The sequence below is a fragment of the Amblyomma americanum genome, chromosome 1 (assembly GCF_052857255.1).
Source record: "Amblyomma americanum isolate KBUSLIRL-KWMA chromosome 1, ASM5285725v1, whole genome shotgun sequence".
In the NCBI taxonomy this organism is placed as follows: Eukaryota; Metazoa; Arthropoda; class Arachnida; order Ixodida; family Ixodidae; genus Amblyomma; species Amblyomma americanum.
In genome coordinates, this window is record NC_135497.1 from 112,560,224 (window position 1) to 112,587,897 (window position 27,674).

General features: G+C 49.7%; 1 protein-coding gene across 1 annotated transcript in view; it reads left to right on the forward strand.

The window, feature by feature from the left end:
- The first annotated feature begins 4,504 nt into the window (after positions 1-4,504).
- Positions 4,505-27,674, forward strand: part of LOC144113475 (uncharacterized) — a 29,686-nt gene continuing 6,516 nt past the window's right edge. The window contains exon 1 of the mRNA XM_077646565.1: positions 4,505-4,671. Within this exon, the coding sequence (XP_077502691.1) occupies positions 4,660-4,671 (12 nt within the window). The 5' untranslated portion in view covers positions 4,505-4,659. The remainder of the gene's footprint in view (positions 4,672-27,674) is intronic.

A 27,674-nucleotide genomic window follows, 5' to 3' on the forward strand; every position in this document is an offset into this window, starting at 1 on the left:
TTATTGCCCCAAGGCATCAATGATGGGTGAAAGTGTGATGAATGATGCAGTAGAGATTAAATGAATGGAAAAAGGCTAGCTGATTTGATGAAGTCCAGTAGAGAGCCATGGTATGGTCCCTGCGTCCAGACAATATATGAAGCAGGGTTGCTTGGTGAAAGACCGGCTACCTTCAGGTGCCGGATCCTTGTAGGCTTGAGAGATGGGCAGTCCCACAGTAAGTGATGAATGTCGGCTTCAACGGTTCTTCCTTTTTGACTTTTCTCCATGTTCTCTGCTGTGGGCCTCTCGGCCTACATAAACATGAAACAACGTCTTATGGCGCATGTTTAGTTGAATACATACGCGGAGAATTACGTGTTCAAATCAAAATTACAAAATACATGATGGAGAAGCACGAGAAACTTGGCAACTGTTTGGCTGCTGGGAGCAAAAATCTGGTTTAGACAAATCAGGCAACTTGGAAAGCTGCTCAGAGCGCCCTTATTGTTACACAGTTTTTGGAAAGCTTACTACGTGGAAGCACGCTGAGTACTCTGACTTCCAATGACACTTAGGTTACGGGAGTGATGCGTTTTTTGTTTAATCCCGTAAAAGACAAATGCGAATTGTAAGACGTGTCTGCAGAAATGCAAGCTGGCGCACGGAAACGAGTACGAAACATAAAAGACAGGACGAGCGCCAACTACCAACTGCGCTAATTTTTTCGGAAAAAGCCACTTTTTAATCAAACAGGAATACACACGAGAAGAAAAGATTGAAGGCTGACTCACGGCTCAAAAGCAGAAGAGGAGCTGAGATTAAATGTGGGCATCGACCAGTTCAAAAAAGTAATCTCTTCGTCCGGGAGTGACAGGGACGGCTTTCTTACGCGAGTATATATAGGGCCTCTTTGTTTGACAAAATACACTTCGATTATTTCTCTTCAATTACCTATCTTTAGATCTACAAATTAATTTTTTTTTCCGGAAATCGGGGAACATCTGGAACGTTTGCAGTGAATGGCCATGTGTTTACCATAGCCATTTTTCTCCAGATTCTTATGTTTCCTTACTCTGTCGTTATGTAGCATTGGCCTGCCTGGCCGACGTATTCAAGGTGGCAGTTTAGTTACACGACGCACACGGCATCGGCGCTGGACTCCGTAAAGAAAATCTCATGATTCTTGCTACATTGCCTGACTGCCGTTACTTTGTCGATGGTGCAGATCTGCGATAACTTGCTGCGAAAAGATAAACATTTAGGCTTGTGTCTCTTCCTCGTTTCCTCGTGCCTCTTCGTGTTTGTGGAGATATTCCTCTTAACGACCAGCTGCAGCTAGCTCCTACCAAAGTCTCGCACGTGAATTATAATTTACGCTGTGTCTAGCGAGGATATAGTTAGCAGAAAAATATGTCACTTGACTTCCAAACGGGAGCTTATACCATAGAGATTCGTGCCTTGTTGCGGTTATCTTCCATGTTACGCCCTTACCTTTCCGTCCACATGGCAGCTTAGCGAATAAAGAAATACAGTTTGCTTTAAAAAAAAGCTGTCAATTACACATGTGTAATAGCATTAACTACTCATTATTATGCGTCGGGATCTGCCAAAGCTTCAGTGTGCGTTGTCCCACGTCGATAAAATACTCTGCGGTTTGTGTATCCGCGTCTAGGCGAGCCTGTGAACTGCTCTGAGGTTGCCGATCTGGCTGTATCTAAACAGAAGCTTTGTGATTCTACTCATAGAGAAAAATAAAATGTGCGGGAAAGCAATGCGCATGCATGCATGCGCGCCCCCTAAGAACGCGCACGGACAACATGGTCGGCGGGACCGCTCTATTCTGCCTCGCTAGCTTTCCTCGTATACGCGGGGTTCGCACGACCACCACACATGCATGCCATCGCACGCTGGGCTTGGAATCCAAGTAAACACAGGCGCACTCGAGGGCACTTTTGCCGGCTGCCCACGGATATCACACGCTGTCAGCCTCGCGATTCCAAATTTCCCCCAGCGGCCCAGTTTTCGGAGGCCGCTCTCTGCGAGCAAGCTTGCGAGCAACGCTGGTAGCGCCTGCGCGCGCTGCGCTCACAGCACGTGCGCTACGTGTTCTCGGCTCCTAACGCCTCGTTCCCACCACGCGGAACCTCGATCGCTGTGAACACGGAACGCGGCCGCAACTCGCCTCAGGCGTCAGTATTGCAAGCGCAGTTTCACAGCTGTCACGGTTGCGCTTTTTTTTTTTCTGATTATACGAGCAGAGCTTATGCGCGATGATATCTTCAGCAGCGGCATAGGCGCTGTCTCGATACGACGGGACAATACGTATGCTACTTTTGTTTTTGCTTTTCATTCGATCAAAGTTTTCGCCTGAAGCATTAGGACATGTCCAATGAAGCGGGCCCGAGTGAGACAAGGAACGATCTAGTCCGCAATTCCGCCGCTACCGTTACTGAACCGTTTCTGCAAATCACCTAATCACAAAACTGAATCACAGCCAAAGCGCTACGTTCCTGCGTGAACTGCACCACCAAGGAAATCTTTCACCGCAGTGTGGCTCTCCAGCTTTTGATATCGTCTTAACCAATCTACGTGAACTATATGCATATGGCACAAGGGGCAAATGAACGGAATGCTACATGCAGCCTCTTCAGCTCTGTTCAGTTACAGAGCCCGCTTCCGCCGACTATGCCAATTTCACCTGTGAAAAATTTCGTTGGCCGTTTTCGCTGCATCTTCGTTTAGGTCAAGTTTTGGCCATTGTTCGCTATGGCTGGCAGAAGCGACGCGAAATTCCGCCCACCCCTTTCCTATTTTGCTTTGTTAGAGACTGCCAGTAATGCGGCTGGTGGGTGCACATCTTCACTCTCCTTATTCTCGTATTCGGGCCCTGCGACGTATACGTCAAATGGAGTTGCTTAACTCGATCCATGTGTTCCTTCTTGCAGCATGTCCGAAACCACTTGCCAAAAGCAAACGCGTGCTCATATATCTGCGCCTAGCCGAAATACACGATTCACAGGAAAGATCGACCGTCAAGTTAAGCGTCAGGAAATAAAATATCAGGTCTTCGACGCATGAATTTTCATTTTTACAGCCCGTGACACTCCGGTGAAGTGAATCCACACCAGTTCTCTTAAGATGATGCTAGGTCACGCGTGTCAGGAAAAATGGCTGTCTGTATACCTCCCAAAAAGCTCATAAAAGCTTAGCATCTATAATACTCTTGTCGGAGCGGTATCTGCAGCAGAATAGGCGTTTGAAGGACACATGCAGAAGTCTTTTACACCTGCTCTGCCTTGCCAAATGCCGAGTCCGCACCGCAGACGCACCGCCGGTCCGGATATCCTCGCGTTCCGCTGAGTTGAAGCGAACGCGACAGTAAACCACCACCTATGTTAGTCCGGGTCGTATGCTCCCATGCTTTTTTTTTTTCGTGCGCTAGCGCTGTGCAACTAAATGCAGTTTCTTGAATAGGTTTCGCAACAAATCCTTCAACAATTGTTAATTCGCTAACTGTGGACGCACAATCAGTGGCTTTGTATTTTCATCATGTGTTGCGCTGATGAACGGAAGCAGCGGCATTCCCCATGAATAATACGGGCACCTCTCGAAGCTGGTACCAGACGCCGGACATCCATCACAAAAGTGCTGAGGTGTGACCCTAAAATGCCAAGCGTTTAGGGAGAAAAACAATTTTTAAAATCTCTTTTCACTCGCGCGGGATTCGGCACACCTAAAAGATCACGTATTGTACTGGGAACGAACCAGCCGCTGCTGAACAAGCGAGCGTCTTTGCATAGTTAACCCATTTGTGAGAAGACAGGTGTCTGTCCCACGTACGGGCAACGGAGGATAGCGCCGCCTACGATTCGACCTTTAAGACTTGAGCCGTTTGATCCGCGACCAGGTCGCGCGCAATCCATCACGCCCAGCGGATGTGCGGGACAGCCGTGACGCGCCACGCAAAGGAAGGCTCGTTTGGCGTCCTCGCGTTTCCACTTGAGAGGCCTGCAGAAACCGCGCAAATTGAAATGATAAGTCCGGAGAGAGACCAACTGCGGGGCTTTGGAGGGTCACCGAAGCGCGCGCAAAGGAAAGCGCCGGCACAATGCGCCGCGCGGTTCCGTCGGTAGCGGCCGCAGCAGGTGTGGCCGGCGGAGAAAGTTCCGAAGGCGTGGAAGCGCTTTCCCGGGCCGCCGCCGCCGCCGCCGCGGCGAAAGCAGGGCTTCCCTCGCCACGGGAGCACATGGCTGCTGCCGCTGCGATGACGACCTACATCCAACCCTCGCCCGCGACTCTTCCGCGCGACGGCCGCTCGGACTCTACGCCGCGTTCGCCACAGAGAAAGCGAGAACAGCGTGACGTCACGGCTGACGCTAGGCTTTTTCTTCCTTTTATCTTGCTGTTCCTCCCACCGTGAGAGAAAAACGCTCGCCGGCGGTGGAGGGTTTCCCCCTTCCAGCCCCGAACCGAGTCCGGCACCGCGTGCGAGCACCGCTTGCTACCGGGGTATATATAAAAGTTGACCGGAAAGGGAGTGTAGAGCGTGTTTGTGTGTGCGCACAACGACGCCTCGTCAAGTGCTCCGCGCGATCCCGGGGAGTCGTGTCGCATCTCGCCTGCTCCGGTGCCGGATTATCTCTCAGCATCCCGCCAGCCTCCCGTAGAGAAGCCACCATGAACCCGAAGGCAAGTCTTGGGTGCCCATCGGGGGATGAAAGTTGGACGAATGTGGCCCGCAATAAGTTTCCGGTGCGATCCCCAGTCCCGCCCGTCTCTGACCGCAGGCTGGGACTCGGAATCGCTCCGTTGTTGAGTGTCGTCGTTCGCTTCCGACCGAAGCTTTCTTTCGCGCTTATGCCGCTTTCTTCGCGCGGACGGACATCACGATCTCGGCGCGTCGCGATTTTTTTCGGGAAATGAACCATTACAGAATTGAATGTGGGAAACAAGCGCGCAGAAATTACAATCTTCCTGATGGGGATCCTATTGTACGCACAAAGTGTGCGAATAACCTGCACTTTCCTTAAACTGCTCCTAAGCAGTCAGGGTGCAAATATTGGCCAGTGAGGTTTTTATCCACTTCTTTATTCCGTCCTTTAAAGTAAAGCGAGCTGCGACTGAAAATCTTTGCATTGCTAATGGTAGATTACGTAAACATACCTCCATAGCCACCGAGGAAATGTCCATTCTGCCAATTCCTTGCACCCGATAAAACGTGATGCGCGGGTTAAATACTTAGGTCGTTCTAAATGCATAAACGGGAGAGGCCTTAGTCAGGGAGTCTTCTGCATTGCACTTTCATTCGAAGGAATTGATGCGTAATAACTTGGCATCCGCTACTTCGCTTTTTCGGATGAGTTGGGCATAAAGAAAAACGTACGTATTTTTCATGTTAATGGCGATGCAAAAGGCGATTGCAAAGCATATCCGCTCTCTCTGTTTGACGCACATTTATTTAAACAAAGCGTTTGCGTTGGGGGTGACAGTGAGTTTGCAGGTCTTAAGCAAAAACAAGAAAGTGGGATACGAATCTACCATGTAGGTTGAAGTTGTGAATGCACTTTAGAAGGATACATGGTGTGGACCCATAACTCAAAGCTCGTTGCCTTCACGACGAGTCACTTTCAGATCGATGACGGCGACCACGCAAATGACTACGAGGAGCAGCGATTGGCGTGCCCGAAGAAGATGTCCAGCGTTAATACTGTCAAATGTAGACGAGCAATACCGGCAGCATGGCCGGGGCAGTGTTTATCGCTGCAGGAGGGCCGATCGACGTCTCAGGTCTTCAGAGCACCCCCATGCTCACAAGCGCGCCGTGGGAAACCACCTCTGTTTAAGGCAGCCAGAATCTTGTCGTATACTATGCAATTTTAACGATCGAATGAGCACGAAGACTAGTACTGTCCTCATGTTTCGTTTGTAGAGGAAAGGATTAAGACTTCAAAGGAGGTGTACCTGAGTGTTAAAATTCTGCTGTAACCGTACGTTACCCTTCGGCAAACATTTCCTCGTTTTCTGTGTCGTTTTATGGATGCATATCACTATCAGCTCTCTTAAGTCGCACTGTCACAGGAAGGGTATCTTGTAAACAGCGCTGGCCTGAACTGTCATTTTGTTCTACATTACTGAAGACGAAAAGTAAATACGCTTGCATTTCTTTTTCAATAAAGAAATCATAGCCATCATTCATTCATGCGCATTGCCGGTATGATTCCGTGATCGGTTCGATTTATGATACTGCACTCTCCGACCTCAGGCAGCTTTAGGCCATAAATACTGCGGACAGAACAAAAGCAAGCCATCGCGAGTTTTCACGGCGGAATCAGTTGTGTGGGCTGCCCTTTTATGAAGGTGAATACTGCGGAAACTCCGTTAATACTTAATGGAATTAATGCTCATTAGTCCCTCAACGAGCAGAAATGGATGGGGCATGACAAGTGCCGTATTTTACCCTCCCCTCTCTCTCTCTCCTTCTCTGCCAGTTTTGCAGGAAATCGTGCTAGGTTCCTTTAGTCTGCTGTGCGTTTACGCGTTTACAGGAAAAGCCCGTATACCATTTCCTCCGTTATAGGCTCGTTCCGAAACCTAAAATTAATCCCTTTCCTAATGGACTGCAAGGAGCGAAAACTACAGACGGAGTGTGCCGAGCTTGGGCGGCAAAAGCTGGCTTCACGCACCAACCGGCGGGGATGCACGTTCCATTGTCCGCGCACTTCTGCCGCCTGCATGCTGTACAGAGAAGCCAACCGCGCAGAAGGTTCCGTCAGAGTGGGATGTTGTGTCCGTGTGCTAAAATTGAGGTTTAAAAGGTGGCTACGAAAGGAAGAGAAAATAACCAGAGATAATTCGAAATCGTTACCTTACACTAGGGGAGAGGGATGAGGAAAGGGCAAAGGTGCTATATGCGCGTCCAGGCGAGAAAATAGGCGACACATGCTCTGTCTGCAGAACGAACTGTTTAAGCTCAAACGTCGGCGCAGCACCTTTTAAGTCGACTGGGCCAAAAGTAGAATGAGCCGGCGACGGACGTAAGGGTGCTGATACAAGCGAGTTGGTCCATCAGCTATCAGAACATTCATGTTTAGACGTTACGCTGAGTATTTGTGTAAAGTGGCACGAATGGTTTTTCAAAACAGTTAGCTGCGACAAAAATTCACACCTGCGCAGCCCAATTAAGGCTTGGAGTTCGCTCCCAATTATCTTCAATCTCGGACTTTATAAATGATAGAGATAAAGCCTTTGTACAGTGCGTGCGAGTCTCGCCTATTGGGGTAAACAGTGTGATTGACTTACGCGTATTTTAGACATCCTTCTTAACCAGGTATTGATATCGATACTGATACCGCTTTTAGCGTGAACGGACGAGACACAGTGTGCACAGCAACACACAGGTGTTTTGCGGGGTACCGTCGTTACTTGGTTATGGTTCTTCCGGTTTAACGCCCAAAAGTGACTAGTGGTCTACTGAGGGACGCCATGGTAGAGGGCTACGGTAAATTTAGTTCTTTAATGTGCACTGACAGCGCACAGCACACGGGTGTTTTTTACATCTCGACTCCACCGAAATGCCAACTGCCACGGCCGGGATGCGGCGTTGTTATCGCCATTGCTCACGGCAGCTGGCACGAACAATGCGTTTTTTTTTTCTCGTAGACGCTGAATTGCTTAGAAAAAAAAAACTAGAAAATAAGCCTTGGGTTTCGTATACCTGACTCGAAATCAGCGGGGCTTTATCTCTTTTATGTCTCGCTAGCGTTTTCAGATGTACAATACATTGTTTGCTGATCTGGGGAACGACTACGTCAACTAATCTTGTGAAAGTGTTGACTCTGCAGAAAAGAGCTACACGAACGATTGATAATTTACATTACAGTGAGACCACGGGACCTTCCTTTCTCAATCATAGATTGCTTACCATTACTGCCTCTTACTTTAATAAACTTGCTATTTATGTTAGAAACCCACGAAAGAAAGCAGGCCGACTTTTGAGACCAAACAGCGTACAGTTTTAGGAACCCTCAATACCATGCATCCATATCTCGTACGAACTACGGGTTCCATAAACTAACGCACGTAATTCCTCATACATTAAATATTTACCCTTACTTAACTGAATTGTCGCTACAAATTATGTCCGAGGCCAGATATAGGAAAACTGTTCACGAATATTTCTGTGTAGATAATTGTGGTGTCTTCGCGACCTAACTAGGTTAGTTGTGTTGTTCTTAGCATTATGCATGACTGATATCATCATTTCGTAGTCTCTATGTCCGCTGCATTGTACTCTGTGTTACTTATGAAAATTTTGTACCATTGCCATGTGTCACCTTGTTTTATTTTACATGAGGAGGGCAGGCCTTTGTCAGGTGTTTCTAGACGCCTTTAGCTTGCTCTCCCTCGATTTGCAGTCTGTGTACTGTAAAAACGAAATATAAACAATAAATCAAATCAAATAATAGTGTAGCTTAGGACACCAATGAGTTCAAGAGTGCTGTCGGCCTCTGCATACCCATGGTGATAACAAGAGAGAAAGAAAATTCCAGGACAGATTAAAATGCAAGAAAACAAAAATAAGGCACAAAAAGAAAGGCGCCATAAACGCTAGAAATAAGACTAACACCTGCAACAACACAGAGTGTTGAAACGCCCGAGGACGGTGAGGCAAGGTCCATCCACGAGCATTGCGTGCGTGCGGCTGCGTTCTTGGCAGGGCCGCCAACCATGCGCGACACCTCGTACATAATGTATTAAAGTGTGTCTGCTTTTGCTTTCGCAATGCGCTGCCTTCGCGCCGGAGGTAATGTGCCGGGTGCTTTGTTCGCCCCGTGTCTTGATATAAAGTGCAGTTTTCGCGTGTTCGTGAAGTGCGTATCCGTCGTTCTATCCTCCGGCTTCTCCATCGTCGCCCTTTTACTGTACGTCTGCGCGAGGTTACTTTATCCAGAATGTGCTATATAGGCTGCTTAACTAACACACATAGACAAGCGGTTTTACATAACTGCGTCTCATGCTGGAACGTCCACGTGATACACGCCATTATATTTCAGTTTTATCCCCTGCTTGACTGAGTAATTGAATGGCAACAGCTTGGCGCAAGCAACTCCAAGGCGCCGAGGCAGTCAACAGCGCGGCCGTCTCAAAAAACGGCCCGTTGTCACCTGTCAAGTCGGTGTGTGGTTGGGAACCACAACTATTAGCTGCACGCTGTATGAAAAACTTGGTAAAAGCGTTCATTGGTGAACTGAGCAGGAAACCTGGTTTGCACCAGACGCCTTGTTTGTAAACAGGAAGCTTTTGCTTCTTAAAGAGGCCACATTGTTTCTCAGTGATATGCGTCGATTTTTAATATGAGACGTGTCCAAGAAACAGGAAATGCTTTAGTTCACAACTATAACGCCTATTTTAAACTTGGTTGTCGGTCCGCGTCCTATAGAAATAAGCGTATTACAATGCGCCACATAAGCAGAACAAAGACGCGATCAGAAGAGCCGGGGTGTCTGTTTTAATGACGTGCGAATCCATGAATCCAGTGTACTTGGTGCAAACACCTAATATGGCGCACTCAAACTGACATTAGTCCTCGGGTCTGTGCTTAACGAATTAATCCCCGTTAAAAGCCTATATACTATGGCTATAGGGGAGCGCAGTTCTAGCAGCGTTAGGATCTCGAATATTTGCACTGGTGCCTTATCCTCTTCCCGCTCTACTATCCCAGTTTTTAGTTCTATTCTGGCAATGCAAACTTATTATTACTTAGCCTTTTTGCTTAACGTAAATTTTTTTCCCTGTATAACCTTTTTCCGTTAATGACGCTCACTTGGGTACTTTACTATTGGTTCCATTCCAAATCAACAGGCAATGAAGAAAACCTTCACGGCATGCTTACATTCTACAAGACAACTTGCAGGTGCGCATCACAGTCAGGCGTGAATGGAATAATACCCACAGTCGCGGGCTATCAGCTCCAATAGACGCACTCGCAACTAATGCGAGCCCGCGCTAGTAGTCTTGGTTCCTCAAGATATTGTAACACTGAAACGATAACCTTCTTTATCTGGCTTCTGTGAGAGCGCCGTGGTTGTGAACGCATTATATGACAGAGCTAGCGCCACTTACAGTGTTCTGCGTGCAACTACGTACTCGCTTATAGGAGTACACACTGCAGAATTTCCGGCCTACTGTCAGTCTAGGGAGGATTTAAGGTGAGGGGTCGGGGCCGTCCCCCTCGTCCCCGCCGTGCAAGATTTTTTTTTCTATTGGAATATCACAGCTGGCCTGATTTATTCAATGAAAAAAGAAATGAAGTCTGTAAGAAAACCTCCTCCCCCTCCTTCCCACACACACACGCACCAACAACTGCCTCCTTCAAATGCTGTCTATAAAATCCGCCCTTGTTAACAGTGTGTTGTTGATTGTTTGGATCCTGTTTGTCATAGACAGTGACTCTTGAAGGCATTGTGGTCAGCTATAGAAACATTCGTAGAAATGGCACTTGCTGCGCCATCTGATCTCAGTGGCACAGTTTTTAGTCATTTGGGAAGACACAAAACATGATCAGTGCTGAATGTCTGCAGCACGCCATGGGAACATACTCAACAGTTAGTGCCTGTATATATGTCGGTAATCTTATCTTTGCCGTGACAATTCTTGTGGCGTATTCAGCGCGAACGAGGCTGGCTCCTATTATTCACATAGAACGCATTGTCGCACTGAGAAGGAAGAAAAAAAAGAGCAAAGGCAAAAAATGTTTTTGCCCCAGCCAGAGGAACACAAAGGAACAAAGCCATAAACAGCGCGGCGCAGCACTCAACGCAAAATCGGCAGGTCCGTGCTAACGGTCATGAGCAGCGACCTTGATCCGTTCTTAGTTTCTGGCGCAACCTCTTCAGATCTGGCGCCCTGGCTTCACACCCCCATCTGGGCGATTGTTAATGCTGCAGACAGGCCGTATGTATACGCACCCCAAGTTCCGGCGTTGAGCGGTCTTTTTTTTTTTTTATCGCCCACCAGGAATCCTTTCACTCGAGCGACTTGTCGACAGGTCGATTACAAGCACTCTGTTATACGGGCCCGAAATTTCTTTTCTTCGTGGGCGGCACCTTTTGCGCGAAACGTGCAGCGTTTCCACAGCTTGTCTCCGGAGCAAATAATTTATGCTCAAAAAGGCTGCCGCGCTCGTTTTTTTTTCTGCATTATTATTTCAGTTCTTGTGCAAATAGCCCGTTGTTTCGAAAGCGCGCGCTGCGCGCAAGCTGCGAAGTCTCAAGGTGGCGATTAAGGGGGCCGGTATAGAAAAGGCTGGACACGGAAGAAGGGGGGGGGGGGGGTGGCGCACGTTGCACGCTGTTGCAGGGCTGCCTCAGACCAGCGCGGACCGGCGCCGCACCCACGCAAGCCGTTCTCGTCTCCCCGGCGGCAGCCGACGCGTCAGGCGCACGGCGTTCACGCCCGTGCGTGCGCGAGCGCGCGTCATAATTCGCGCCAGTGTCAATCCACCTCAATGTCCTCAACGGCAGGCATAATGGCGTTCCCCTTCGCAACCAACGGCAGCGGATGAAGCACGCATGTCGTATCGCGTACGTGTATCGCTGCACGACCGAAGCGCGCCTTGAGACTCGCTCGACTCGGACGCCTTTCTTAAATTCAAAGCGCGCTCAAAAGTCGGACGTGGGAGAGACTTAGGTTCTACAAGAAAGCTGTGCGAGCTGAAAATCACGCTTTCTCCTTGAATGGGATACAGCGCGGGACGGTATAATATTGAACGAATATGCGTCAGGAAATGTTTCGCGGTGGTCGGCCTGGAAGCCGACCGCGCCTCCATCGGGGACAGCCTGGTTGCTGCCGCTGCAGCAGCTCCGGGGCGGCGCTCACAAAGCGGCTCGATTTCCATACGGGGCTGGCGCGCTTGAGCCCTGATAACTGACGCGGCCCTTTGTTCTCATGGGGCGAAGCCCCTGCGCGGACACTCGGGACCAGGAACTGCGGGCCGCCTTAAATACGTCGGCCTATGCGCCCCGCTTGTCACGAATGTGTATACGGTGCGCCCTGGCTCGTTATTTGAACCCACATTCGCAGAGGGTCACCCGGCACACATTCCGGCGTGCACAACAAACGCCCTGCTTTTTGAGAGCAGTTAATTAATGCTGGCTTTGCGATTCAGAGGCTTTCCATAATACTTACCGAGAGCCAAGGCACGCAAAATCTCGCTGGAGTGCAGTCGTAGGTAGAAAAATGGCCGCTTCTGGAAAACACAGAAAATACACTTTCATTTTGTACTGCGGAGCTAAACAAGGGAGCAGAGCACGCGAATATGGCTTGAGTCCCAGCCGTATCGGCCGCGTTTCAATAGGCGGCAAAAAAAAAAGAGGGAGAGAGAAAAGATTAGCTTACACATATCGCAATCATGCATTCTGACACATGACCGCCTGAAAGAAAGGTCGGACGTGCAACGCAGTGAGCGTTCTGTCTGAGCGTGATGTAGGGCACACGTTCTTCCCTGTAAAAGGTTTAGGTTTATGGGGTTTAACGTCCCAAAGCGACTGAGGCTATGGGGACGCCGCAGTGAAGGGCTTCTTAAATTTCGACAACCTGGGGTTCCTTTACGTGCACTGACATCGCACAGCACACGGGCCTCTAGAATTTCGCCTCCATCGAAATTCGACCGCCACGGCCGGGATCGAACCCGCGTCTTTCGGGCCGGCAGCCGAGCGCCATAACCACTCAGCCACCGCGGCGGCTCCTTTTTTGTAAAAGAGAAAAATAAAATGAAAATGGTTTAGAGAATGGTATATGCGTTCACGTAACCCGGTTCTCCACACGTGTTAGTTACTTGTTAGCGCGTACCGCTCCCCACCCCGTTTATTTCTTCCTGTATCGGAGGTGCCTTGCCGGGCGCAAGTCTGAAAATTCAAGCCAGCGTTTTCTGGTCCTCGGGAGGCCTTGAGTGAAGTGATGCTTCGTTTTAAAGGTTTCCGCAATTGCCTTGGACCGCGGCGTCTTTCATGAGATGCTGCGAGGGAAACCAGTTAACCGTGCTGCGCATGCTAAACGCGCTGTCAGCTGCCACGTCACCCCCCCCCCCCCCCTTTTCTTAGTTCCACTCAACGCAGAAACGGCGAGCTGTGTAAGTTAAAGTTAAGGGCGGTGGCTCCAACACCAGACACGAGGAACGGCATGATCGAGTGGCACAAGAATGGTGGTTCGGCTCGTCCATGGGACTCCCCGTGGGCAAATGTATTTCCGCGAAGACTATCTCTCCAGGAAGTTTTACACACATAAGAGCTTGTTTGCTCACTTTGCTCAGTGGCTTGCGCAGCATAGAGGCGGCTGCCCCTTGATAAATCCTTTCTTCCATGACGGGAATGCAAAACAGGTTCTTTAAAAAGTTAGCTCGACGGCGCAGTTCCCCAGGAGCACATCGTAACATGGATGCCTTGCGCACCGGGAACCATAATATTCAATTTAGCGGTTTGTAACTGACTGGCCCTGTCGGGGTGCAACAACACGTTTAAAGACCTCTGGATAGTGCGTAAAAATGACGGGCCATTGATCACTGCCTGTTCATTTATTTTGTCTGCTTGACAAGACAAATGACCGGCGACACGTTTCAGTTGACGCGAAGGAAAAGAAGTACACTGACCGACTAAGTTTTTCCGAAATTTGCTTCGTTTTGGTAGGTGTGTACGTTTACAAAGTTAGCCAGCTATGTAATCGACGCAGCTATCCTTTAAAAAAATCATCTTTCAATTTTACGTCAGCGCGAGTTTGCCGTAAGAAATCAGGCGAGTGATAACCAACATCAGTGAAAGCACACGCTTATTGAAGCTATACTGTTCACTCCTCCTCCTCATGTTAGTAGCACGTGGCGTGCTAAATTATTATCGGCAGAGCCACAGTATGAAACATATATAGCGCGAGACAGTTTCGACCGCTAACTTGTATTCCTAACGCCCTCACAGCGAGCCGATTCGTTTTCACATTAATTTGTGCGTGAGTGGAACGAAATTCACAACTCTCAAACAGCTGTGCTGCACTCCCAAGAATACGACTGTTTGATGAAATGATGTAGGGAGATGCGCAGACAGACCGATCGTAGCGTCCTGCGAAATCGCAATAGAGAAACGAGCTACTGACCAAGGCGGATTTAAAGTGGTGGCGAAGGCTGGGCCGAAAAGTGGTTTAGCGCGACTGCAGCACAACCAGAGGATGGGGGGCAAAACACTCATATAAAGAAATGATAAAGCTACAAAATTGGAATGTAATCTGCCAATAGAAAAGAAAAAATATATTAGCACCTTGTTTTATGAAAGAGGTAAGTCATTTTATTAAAACCTGGCAAATTTTGTATTTTTGCAACACTCTTGACCTGCCCCCTATTCATGAGTGTGCGGTGCATTACAGCGCGTCTTTGCAGGCCTTGTTTCGATACCCGGCTAACCCGGCCACGCCAGTGTCTGGAAGTGTTGCTGCCTTTCTATGCTGCCCCTCCTTTACCAGTCACTTTCATTGCGTTCCCAATTGCACATTAACAAGGCCATAACTAGCAGGAACTCGAGCACATTTGACTGGCAAAGGTTGGGGCGCGCTGAAAGGCAGCAACCTTCGAAAGGTACGGGCTCGAAAACGCGGATTCTACAGAAAGACCGCTTTATAATTCGCGCCAAAAGCATACGTATGCGTGACGTCATTCTACGTCACGTTTGCGTAGTTTGCCCCCCAAAATCCAGGGGGCGCTGGAGTGCCCACGAGCCGCCATTTTTTGGACCAATGGGCGTCTATGGAGCCTTCGCTACCAGTGTACATCTACCTTGTACTGACCGTTATAGTAGCGATGTGTGCGTCTTGCTCGTAGCCAGCAAGCTATGCTGCGCCTTTCAGCTCCCCTAGATGGCCTGAAAGGCATTCAACAAAAATGCAAGGCGAGCAGTGGAACCCAAATTGAATGGTGCGCAACGTATCTTCATGCTCGTTTTCACAAATCCCGTAGCAACCTTAGCACAGTGCGCTATGCACAAAAGACACATACATCGCTTTCGCCCCAGTCGGGGTTACACAAGCATGCCGCAGTTGGTGCACACTACAAGTATGGCACATACCCTGCATGGTTAATTCTAGTCACCTCGGTACACCGGACCTGCTGGACTGCGTCCACGTCCGCCTAGTATTTCTGGTCTCCTCGGCGCTTTGCAGCAGCGTCAGTACTCAGACTGTTCGGCGTCTAAATGAGCGTGCACGTCGTAAGTTCAGGGGATTAACGTTGTTTGTGCATGACTTAATTTTCTGCATAAAGGAAGTGCCACTATTTCTCTCTTTTTTCTCAGTTGTGCGTTATTGTCAAAATATCCAACTTACCCGTTCCTCTGTGTAGACATAGAAACAGGTAAATCATCTCAGTGAAATGTTTTTACCGTGATAGCGGTAACAGTTGCACTTGGCAAAAATGCCCGCGCCACTTGCGGGAAGACTCTGCGAATGAAGCCTCCACTATCCTGGAGCACTGTCCACTAGCCACCTCCCCACTGCACCCCCTAGCTAAGGGGCTGCCTATCCAACCTTCGCCACGCTAGATCCATCTCCACATCCCAGCCTCATCTACACCCTCCAGAAAAATTCTGTACCATGTGTGAGGGTCCTGCTTAGAGTAAAAAGCCTTAATTAAGTTTAATCAAATCATCACTGTAATCATCGAGTGTAAATCGTCCAAATGTTATCGCAGATTTCTAAAATTAGGCTTCATGATCGTCCTGTCAACTTTTTTAAATGCGTAATCAGTAGGCTATCTTTACAAGTTTTGTTTTCTTTTTCGGGTCTCGCTTTTACCTTTGTTATGCGCTGTGTCACGCTCAGCGCTCAAAACTACAGTGACATTCAAAGGTGGCCAGTCTAGCGATCTGTATCTGACCCTGTTCCAAATCGCTTTCACGACGAAAGAAACTGGCACCATACGCGCCTGGTGACAGACGCGGCCGGCGCGATCAGCAGGAAGCTCTGTCGCTCGCGTTCGACCTGCAGCGGAAGCGCCTTCCTTCTGGACACCCGTAAAGTACTTCGCCGGAGAGCTTTTTTGGGACGTGGGCGACAGATAAAAAATCAGAACAAGGAAAGCATCAGACGCACTTTTTTTTTCTTCGAGAATTCGTTTTGGCGCCTGCCACAGGTTGACAGACACTACGAGTCAATATGGTGCATAGCGTGCAACATGCTTTAATCGTTATTACCCGACCACCAGAGAGACGTCATACCAAAGGAGGCTACGTTTTTCCTCAAAGGTGCCCGAAGCTCCACTTTTCAACGGTGTCATTCCTTTATTTATTTATTTACAGATACCGTACAGGCCTCCGGAGAGGCATTGTGTAAGGGGGGTCAAATACAGAAGTTTGTGCAAAATAGGTTAGAAATAAAAAAAATATATAGTAAAATACAGCAAAACACAAAAAACAGGTGAGTTCAGATACGATATCGCAATTTACAAAAAGTGATAAAAGTAAAAATGGACCTTAGCCCATTATCGCTATCCGAACAACTGCCATCCGTGAACAGAGGATCCGAACAGCGGAACCGAAGTGAACACCGAACTGCTAGCGCACCTAATTCACATTTGGCCTAAGTACGCAAATCGGCCAACATTTTTCTTTTGTTTTTTTTAATCATACGCTTTCATCAAACGCTTTTGTGCAAGGCAACCAACCGGTGGGGACATTTTAAGGGCAGGACGTAAGTCATCCTGTCGCATGCTTCAGAGACGAAGGTTTGGTTTATGGTTTATGAGGGTTTAACGTCCCAAAGCGACCGAGGCTATGAGAGACGCCGTAGTGAAGGGCTCCGGGAATTTCGACCACCTGGGGTTCTTTAACGTGCACTGACATCGCACAGCACACGGGCCTCTAGAATTTCGCCTCCATCGAAATTCGACCGCCGCGGCCGGGATCGAACCCGCGTCTTTCGGGCCAGCAGCCGAGCGCCGTAACCACTTAGCCACCACGGCGGCTTCAGAGACGAAGGATGGTCACGTTTTGAAAGAAATGCAAGAATGGGGAAAGCAGGAATGTTTCAAGGGGTCTTTATAGTTCATAGAGTTACGGCTACCGCACAAGTGAGATAACGCAGTAAAATGCAAGCTGGGGAGTAATGCACGCGGCTCAGGTCCGTGCACCCTAAAAACTCGCGCGCGTCAGTTGCCTCACTGAAATGCACGTGAGCTTGTCGAAAAAAGCGTGGCACCGCTTGCGACATCCGCTGCCTCCGCTATTACGAGCCGTCTGTGCCGCTGGCCCTTGTCAGGAATTTTCTCCCCCTCTTCACTTGGCCCGACAAAGCCGAAGACACCAAAGGCATTAGCATATCTCGTAATAAGTAGCGGCACTCGTTTGAAAGGAATAAAAGGTGTGAAACTGTGCTTGTCAAAAGACGCCGAATGTTACATATGCGCATTTGTAATGGTTAATTGTTGCTGACGTAATTGCGTTTGTCGGTATATGATACAGCTAAGAAGTCATGAAAATATTGTTCATTCAGCAACCTGGAATGCTGTGCCTTACTGCTGTCTTTCATACGATTTCAAGGCATGTAAAAGCTGGTGCAGTAGAGCCCACTTATAACGGCCGCACATGTAACGAACGCTCGCTTATTACGAACGAGTATGGTGCTACCGTCACAATATGCATTAATGCAGTGGCAGTTCGTCTCAGATACAGCGAACAACTTTAGCCGCATCGCTCGGTTATAGCGAACGAGGAAGCTCCTTAAACTCGATTCTACCCCTGGAGTTTGGAGGGGTAGTGTTTCCAGCAAGAACGAAGAGGGCCCCTCATCCCTCGACACCGCGCTGGAAAGAGCACACCGGCCCAAAAAAGCAATAAAGAGGCGGCACTGAAACAGCAACTACATCCACCGGTCAAACGCGCGGCGATGTTCTGCAAGGGCAGTCATTGCCGCATGTTCGTCGGCTGGGCAAACCACCTCAAGTGGAAGATGAGGGCGGTGGGTGCGAGATGCAGGAATCGTGGGAAGCGAGGCTACTGTCCATGCTCGCGGATTTGCCCTGCAGGCCATGCTGGTCATGTGGTGTGCGTCGCCCGCCCGGTCGGCCCCACCTTTCGTGCTGCTACCACGTGCGGGCAGTGTCAGACCGCGGCCAATATGCACGCAGCTGATACATTCTGTGCCACGAGCGCTGCGCTACTTCCGTCAACTAGGAAACGTAGACGAAGCTCTCGAAAACACACGGCATCAGACGCGTGTTGATTTGTTGCAACGCGTCGTTGATTCATTAACTGCCCACGGATGACTACGTTCCTGCAGACCACCACATCACAGAGCCGCGTGCTCTGCCTGAAGCCTTTGAACGCCAAATACGAGCAGTTCCCTACCGCTAGGAATCTGGTTAATATGAACGATCTGCCATCAGCTGCCGGGGCGCTTAAACCACGGTTAGTTATATCCCGTCCCTAAAGTTCGGTGTTGCCGGCAAGGGTCTCGGTAAGGAGACGACCGCCCTGGAGAGCCTGGAAAGAGCAGCGCTGTAGGGTCTGCTTTGTATAAGTAGACGCGAATAACGCAGTTTTTAAGAAATAAATGCCACTTCTGGCGGTCTAAATATTTCTGGCTGTTATATGGACAGTCCACTTACTACGAACATAGGATAAAACGAAAGGAATCCGCGTGACCGTCGGGATCGCGCTCGTTATAAGTGGGCTCGACCGTGCATGGTCCGCAAGAGAGAGAGATAAAGAGAAAAGTCAACTGCATTGTATGAGCTCTGCAGCAGAAATATTTTTGTTCCTTTTGCGGCGTTAGCAATATGAGCGACACTGAAAACGGCGACGCCTGAACCCCCGGACGTGTCAAGCCTCGGCTAGTGAAGCATCCACCCTCCAGAAACGCCGCCTATCACCCCAACCCACCCCCATAGCTAGGGGGCTGCCCACCCACGGAAAAGCGATGGCGAAATCAAATTAAATGACGGAATGGGAAGGCGATCAATCGAAAGGCGAAATGTACAACCACTACTGCTAAAGCAGATTTGTCGCATCACATCGGATGATCGACCGCCAGTTTTTTCCATTTCTTCCCTTTCGCCTCGCGCTGCCAGCGCCCTCTCCTCATTTCACGTCATGCAGTAGAGCACGCAGAGGCAGCATAGAAATCAACCATGTTTTTCAATAAGGATTGCAAGCTGGGCTATAGTTGGCTGGACATGGTTTTGGAGGTGGACGGCGCGAAAAACACAGCGTTCGTCGCGTGTTGCCTACCCTTGTTAGTGTTTCTTTGCGATTTGCACCACCCAAAGGAGATTTTTCAGGCTTACCTATCGAGACATGAGGTCTTTTCATTAGACCCACCGTCCGAAAGACCGAAGGCCGAAAGCAAAAACAAAAAAACGTGGAATGACACTCTGGGTTCCTCAGTACAGCGCTGTTCAAAGTTCCTAGAGCATTTCATGTTCAACCGGAATAGAGCCACGTCGCTGTGTGTCGGTGCATGTTACGCGGCCAGACGAGACAGTTGCACGGCGGGAAGTTTCTTACTGTGTGGACCAATTTGAGCTCCGGCCATGTATGACATCATGCCTGAAGCCTTGAAAACGGCACAAACTCAGCAGACGACACAGCTCGGCGGCCAACGAAGACTTTCCCGCGAACCCTCTTAAAGCCGGTGCACGAGCAGTGAACATCGCACTTGGCCAAATGGCTTGCCTATGCATGCGCTTTCACGTTCATGCCGTGAGCGCGCTTCTCGTGACGCGAATAAGAGTAAGCAGAGCCTCCTGCGCCGTCGAAAGCTCGTTGAAGTCTTCCCCGAAGGCGAAATTAATATCCACTGTGTTTTCACGCACTACCATATCAAGTGTACGCTGCCGCGCGCGTATGAACGCCACGCCTCCCCATTTGGCGATGTGCGAGGGAAGTTGAAAATTCCCACCGCCTATAACCCTTCGCTTCCGTCTAAGTGCACTCATTAGTGACTTTGGCTCGCCCTGTTCGGATTATTTTATTAATATTTCTCAACAAAAACGTTTGTGAGCCCAATAGTGATTGCATTATACTCATAACTATATGGTCACAACGTTAGCATTTCTATTGGCATAAAGGAATGATGCCGCGCTATAGGTTAACGAGGTGCCCACGGTTCAGTATGCTCTAAGGACTCGTCAATTAAAAACAGGCTCAGGGACTAAATGTGCTGGTACCGTAATCAGGCACAATGAAGGTATTTCGCCACCCATTTCAGCACCGTTATTTTTTCTTATTCTTCTAAAACTTGCCTGTACAAGTTCCCTTAGAGAACAGTAAGTACCCTTTTTCACCCATTCTGATATCAGCACTTGGCGTTGGCTCGTGCAATTCAACACCTACCCCATCACGCTAGCACAGGACCTGATGGCATCATTGCGAAACTTAAAAATAACCTGCCAGCACACAGCTTTCCTGCTCTCTCTCATTTTCTAACAATCACTCGATGCGACGCGTGTGCCAGAAGATTAAGTAATCGGGGTATTTAGATCTGGAGACAGATCCGTTCCTAGTAGTCACTGCTGCGAGATACTCGGACGCATGATATACTCTCACACTATGACTCATCTTAACCAGAATTCATTGCTTCATAATAACCAGCATGCCGTCCGCAAATATTTATAGTGTCAGGCACAGTTATTCGAGTTAATAACGGACCTTCATCAAACATTGGATTCTTCCCTCTACACTGACTCCATTTTTATTGATTTCTCGAAAGCTTGTCATAAGGTGCCTCATAACCACCTAATAATAAAATTATGTAACCTGCAGCTCGATAAAGGTACTGCGCAGTGGATTAACGCGTTTCTAAAAAACCGCTTTCAATCAGTTAAGCTTGTGAATTTCTAATTAAGAAGTACAGGCGTTGCTTCCGAAATCCCTCAAGGTTCGGTGCTGGGTCTACTGTTTTTCTTAATTTATAGTAATTACATTACGTCTAATATAGCATTCACATCAAGATTATTTGCAGATGATTGCGTAATATCTAACCCTTCTGACATCATTGCTCTACAGGCTGACCTCGATGAGCTAACTCATTGGTGCGGCAGGTGGTAATTAACGCAAATAAAACTAAGCATGCATCTCTAGTTTACTTCCGTTGCTAACATGATTCATAATGCCTACACAGTAAATAACACAGTAATTTCAACTGATGCTTAGGTAGAATACCTCGGTGTGAATTTTAAGTCTAATTTATGCTGGAGCACTCATATTGAACTGATCACTTCCAAAGCCTTAAAAAGACTTGGGCTTCTTAAACGCCGATTGCATCAAGCCAACCGGGACACAAGACTACACGCATTCAACACGCTAATCAGACCTGCCATAGAATACGCATCAGTCATTTGGAATACTCATCTATACCCATCTTATTAACATGTAGGAATCTATTCAAGACAAAGCTTCGCGATTCACCCTTTCCCAATGCACTCGGCATCAAAGAGTAGCAGCACTGAAAATGTCGCTCAATCTCCCGCCACTGGTCGTGCGCAGAAAATTCAACCGTTTGCCCTTTTTCCGTGCACTTTACCACAGCAGCACACCCTTGGCATGTTCACATAATCTTCCGGAACAGCACACATCGCCCCTGTAGATGATATCAAGAAGATTAAACCCATTTTTGCTCGAGCAGAATGATACGAATACTCACATTTGTTCCTGGCTATTAAAGAGTGGAATTCGCTTCCTTCTAATAGTGCGGTTACTGCTGAACCATCATCCTTTCATGCAGTTATTTTGCCATGTTTAGAATCTTGCAACCTGGAGTGATGTGAGTTTTATCTACTTTGGTTCGTTTTGTGTGTGTGTGTGTGTGTGTGTGTGTGTGTGTGTGTGTGTGTGTGTGTGTGTGTGTGTGTGTGTGTGTGTGTGTGTGTGTGTGTGTGTGTGTGTGTGTGTGTGTGTGTGTGTGTGTGTGTGTGTCAGCCAGACAAACGAGACCTAATGCCCAAGTTGTATCGCATCACCACGTGGCGGCACCTCTAAACCGCCTAGACCGACGACCCATGGGCAGCGTGTCCGTCCCGCAATACAACGGTCGTGGGTTCGAATCCCACCGTGTCCGCCCCAGTTTACGCTTCAGCTCAACTACTTTATTTTGCATGTATAGACGTCCTCAAGAGGTTCGCGATCAATACGAGCACGCTAACACCAATTTTCTTTCACCGTGCCGGCACCGCTCGCTGACGGAGCAGCATATTGCCGCGAATCTTTGCAATGTTTGTTATTCTTCAAATCTGCCGCCACGCCGCTTTATCGCTGTGTTTGCTTTGCAAGACGCGACCAGATTTATCTCGATTGATCGCATCCAGGCAGAGCTGATTCTAAGTTGTTCCAGAATGTTCTCGTAACTTTGCACGCTTTATCTCGAAAGTTCGCTATCAGCTTTACACTGAGCACGGCCGACAGCGACGGGCATTCTGTTCGACGACCGCCGAGCACGCTTGTTGCTACGCCGTCGCCGAGTGATTCAGTCCATTGTGGGCGCAAGTCAGCGCAGATGAAGAGTTTTGTTTAGACGCCATTTTCGCTGTCGTTCTGCTCCCCGGATTGCGGTCACCACAACGTGACAATATTACATACACGGAGCGAGTGGGCGATCACACTAGTTTTTCAAATTACCCGCGCGAGGTCACGTGGTTATGGCGTCACGATTCTGTTGATTAGGCAGTCTTCGCTCACGCCGCCGGCGACAGCGCCGCGCCGACAGCGGTTTTTCTGCTACACGGCCTTTAAAGCCAGCGCGTTGTAAGAGAGAAGCATAGCGAGTTTAATCGCGCGTGTCAGTTTCCTTCCCTCCTCATTACGGCTCGTGCATGGCTTGATGTTCAGCTAGTCTTACTCCAGTCTCGGCGACTCCACTGACGCATTACTGTGAGAACGAACTGCGTGTAGCGGGCAAACATCGGCCCACCTATACACTTGTTTAGACACGCGTGCGACACACAGAAGGGAAGTTGCCCACATATCGTTGTTTTGCTCGCCTAAAGGGGCTAACGACAGGAAGCGCTCCGATCGACTCCGTGTACCCACGCGGTGGTCCCCATCACGTGTACTGCGACACTCCATAGAGCTAGCGATTCCGCGCTCTCCCCCTTTCATCGCTCCGGGCGGCTATTTTTGACGTCGCGCGCCTCGGAATGCCGCGCGCCCATGTCTGCGGCGCTCCCCCAGCGGCGATTGTACCCGAGGGGCGGAGGATGTATTCGGTTGCCGCTGTGAAATTGGACTGTTTGATCTGGCGCACAGCGGACCAGGCTGCAGCAAAGACCTTCCAGACGAGCTTTATTATTAGGCTGTGTAGGAAAGCCGAAACTGGCGTGCCCGAGGAGAGAGGGGAGAGCGCGCGAGGGACTAGTGTATCGTGTTCATAGTTACGGCCCTGTGCGTATGCGCGCCCCTGTGCGTATCAGCTATTACGCGCGAATACGCGCTCTTCTGCACAAGGACGTCCGCAGGCACGCACCGGGCTCGAAGCGGCGCACGCGGCATCTATCCCCATCAAGCGGGTGCGCATACGCAAGCGCAAGAACTTAATCGCCGATGCTAACGATCGACACCACGCCGCCTCGTTCCTTAGCGAGCGATTGGCGGCGCGGCGTAGAAGCAGGAAGGGAGCGCAGCATCCTGGCAGCGAGGAAAAGCGCCCTCTCGCGGATTGATCGAAAAACGGAGGCGCTGAACGCGGCACCTGCATTGCCTGCACCACGGGGCGTCCGTACGCTCGACTTGCGCCCGACTACGGCCGACATGAGTGCAGCGCTGCCGTGTATCGGAGAGGAAAAGCAAGCGCCGATAAGGATCTGTGCTGCGAGAGGCTGGCCAGGCGAGCTCGGCGCGCTGCGCATGCGGCCACGGGTCACTGAGGCGAGGAAAGCCGCTTCCTCGGCTCCGTGACAAGAAAAGCCCGGAGCTGCCCAGATTGCGATGCTGCGAGGCATCCGTTGACAGCAATAAGGGCGCTAATTTCTTCACGCCACTGGGCTAGGCGTCGCTAGGTTCCGAGCTAGCTTGTGTGTTATCAGCCAGTGGACGCCTCCCTTACGTCGTCCCGGCCGTTGCAGCGGGAGAGACACCTGTTTTCGACTAAATACGCGGCAGGACTTGTTACACTCCTGCCGTTGGGGACACACAGTAGAGATGTCGTTACTTGTGGCCGCGCGGCCCTGTGACCAATATGGTTATGAATGCTGCAGCTGTATAGCGTTTTGCTCGTAGTGATTTAAACATCGAATGCGTGATTCAAAGCTCAAGTCGTAGAATGTCCTGCGCCACAGCGTTCCCCCATAAGACCCAATATTTTCACGGCCGCTTCACACTCGCATCGAGGTGAACAGATGTTCCAACGGCTCCCCGTTCGGTGGCGCCCTCCTCACGCCGCCGGACTACGGTCGGACAGCCATATCGTTTGCTCCTTTAAGCCGTGTAACGGGCCTCTGGCTGCGTGCTTGGCTTTCATTTCAAATCGCGCCATGTCACAACCTCGGCTCTGCGCGACATGGAAAAGCAGCGAAGCAGGGCTTCTCGCGTCGGCGCCCCTTCTTATTTCTTTCCCCGGGCACGGAACTGTTCGCTCCGCGAGGCCCGCTACGGCCGGTCAGCTCGGCCCGGCGTTGCGCCAGGCACCCTGCGAGTCGGCCGGACACTGGAAGAGGGAAGCGAATAAGATGGTCTCCAGTGCGCGCGCGACGCTCGTCAGCGGGAGGTAAGTGGGGGGAGGTCCGGGGCTTCCGCCAGAGCGGCTGCATGCCCCCGCGGCCCACGCCCAGTGGCACAGTTGCGCAGCGGCGCCGTTTCCCCGAAGTGGGCGACTTATTAGGGCTGCGCGGGCCATTGTCTCTGGGAATCCGTTAGGGACGCCGTCGCGCAGTACTGGCGCGGCCCGAAGAAAAGATAAGCATACCGACAATGGTGGCATTCCTCCCGTGCTCTCGTTGCGCGCTCTCCCCCGGCGCACTGTTCGGCCCATGCAAATTTCGGTGCAAGCCGCGTGCGTCTGTCCGAGTCACACGTCACACGGAGAGCGCGACCGCCCAACAAAGGCCTCATTGTTGGCGTTCGCGGCAGGGTCAAGCGTCGCGCGCTCTGGGGCCGTTTAGGGCTGTCAATGTGCGCGGCCGAAACGCTGCGAGAAGCGCGTGCTTGCGCGTCGGTGCCGGATTAGTTGGTTCTTTGTCGTCACCCGCGCAGCTTGCGGGGTGGAAGTACGGATACCGGCACCGGAAACGACTGCTGCCCCACGACCTCTTACGGAAGCTCCTATCCGTGCGCCCACCTGTTGATTGCCGTTTTGTCCTATAGCACTGCGTGGAATGGGCAGACGCAGCCGTAAGGTGGACCAGATGAAAGCCGCCAACCAGCATTACTCTCCAGCTGTACTACCAGGCTGCCGGCTTGAACATTCAAGCATCGTATGTGCTGCGGCATCAAGGCGATTTTGTTCGCAGTCGTCTCCGTCTCACGTGCAGCCCTGCAGCCCATAAGACCGTGCTTCCAACTAGTCTGTGAAGTTCCCCTGCTTCAGTGGATTCCGAATCATCGCCTAGTCACTGGTAATGTGCAGACTGCAGCGGGAGCTAAGCTGGCCTATACTAACGGGGATTTAACCAGAGTTTTGTTCTTGAAGCTAATGTTGTGAGCTTACTGCCAAATTTTACAGAAGTCGCCGTGAATTCCTCTGGAATCATCCAAGCTATTGACAGGACCACATTCGCAAGCTAAATGCGGTTGCTGCTTCTCTTAAGCAGCCCTCTCTACTGTCTACAGTATATCAGACCATTTTCACATTCCTGGCTTGCGTCCTCACTGCGCGAATGAGAATCTGACTGTCGCTCGCCTGGATTCGCGCCCCCTCTCCGGGGACGTAAATTCTAATGCGATTTGAATGTAATCACTTCAGGCTTGACTTACTCAGATTAAAATGTTCCTACACTATTTCCAGAAGGATGCTGCAACGCTGCATGACCTTATCAAGTCGAAGGATTCCTCTACCATGCACCATAATGTTTGTTACGGACTAAGTGACCGTCACGCCAGGAAAAATTTCTTGGTCCGTTTCGGCCGGAGCGAATGCTGTAGCAATCAAATCGTGCCAGACTGTACCCTTGGCCGCCTGGGCGGAAGTATATCAAGCGTCAAGTTCGAGGCGTTGTGAAGGGGCACCCAATGTCTCATTAGACCGGCATGGACGCCAGTCTTTGAAGCATTACCGAATGCTGTTGTGTGCATGTGTGATGAGTACGGGCATGCGCGTATATGCCTTGAACAACGCGTGTTTAGCTCATTGTATTATGACATCATCATCATCCAGCAACTTCACTCCCTCCCCTTTTCTGTCCGTCTTCCATTCCTTCCTCCAGTGTGGCGGAAAAGTCCTCTGGCAGAATTTTTCATCCTTTTTCACATTAAAAGCTTTCTCTCCTGTCAGCACCTTCTCATTTCAGGCGAGTAAAAATAATAAATGCTCTAAAAGGAGCTATACTGTCCACTGAAGAACGAGACGACGATAATTGTTTTTGTTGCACGAAGCGTGTAAAGTGCGCTCTCAGGGGGCTTCGCACTTTGCCTATTACAGTCCAAACAGCTTGTACTTCTGGCCCCAAATAGGGCACAGAATCGTGGGAATTTCCTTAGAGCACGTTCCATATTTCAGGCATTAATTTTGAACAGGTAGTTAGCTTCATTATTGTGTGCAGCGTCGCCTGGTACGCACTTATAGATAGAAATCTAGAAAGCGTGAGCTTTATCACAGGCGGAAGTGAGGCTTTTTGCTTTCATGTGTGGTCTTTCGGAGTGGTCAGTCTTGCTGGTAGGCGTGCTGTCATGAAGCTATAAACAAGCAAACGAACTAACTGCAAGGGAATTTTGGAGAACGGCTTATCATTGTGAAGGCGGAGTACCACCCACGCAACCGAGACCATAGAACGGTTATCACGTATATATTTGTATATATGACCTCTACATTGGTTATTTCGCAGTGCATGTAAGCACATGTGCCTCGCTTGTCCGTCTGACAACGTCCGTCTTGTCGCTGAACACATAGATGCTATAGTGTTGCAAGTATGGAATAATTAGAGCACTTAATTAGTGGCACTTGTAAATTTGACCATTTCACTTCTGCAATGCAGGTGAGAGCTAACATGAGTATAGGGTCGTCGTAAGCCTCGTGTAGCAACTCTATATGTCACGTCAATTAGTGATGCCAAGTCCATGTGAGATCGACAGTTGTCTGCATTCAACACGGCCGTGTATCGGTGGCCTAAGCACCCTGCCACATCATCCTAACCAGAAAAAATCCAGGTCCTTTGTCTTCTTTGAGCGCGGGAGCGGTGACTTTACGCGTTGTCGGCTCGTTTGCTAATAATAATAATAATAATAATAATAATAATAATAATAATAATAATAATAATAATAATAATAATAATTGGTTTTGGGGGAAAGGAAATGGCGCAGTATCTGCCTCATATATCGTTGGACACCTGAACCGCGCCGTAAGGGAAAGGGGTAAAGGAGGGAGCGAGAGAAGAAAGGAAGAAAGAGGTGCCGTAGTGGAGGGCTCCGGAATAATTTCGACCACCTGGAGATATTTAACGTGCACTGACATCGCACAGCACACGGGCGCCTTAGCGTTTTGCCTCCATAAAAACGCAGCCGCCGCGGTCGGGTTCGAGCCCG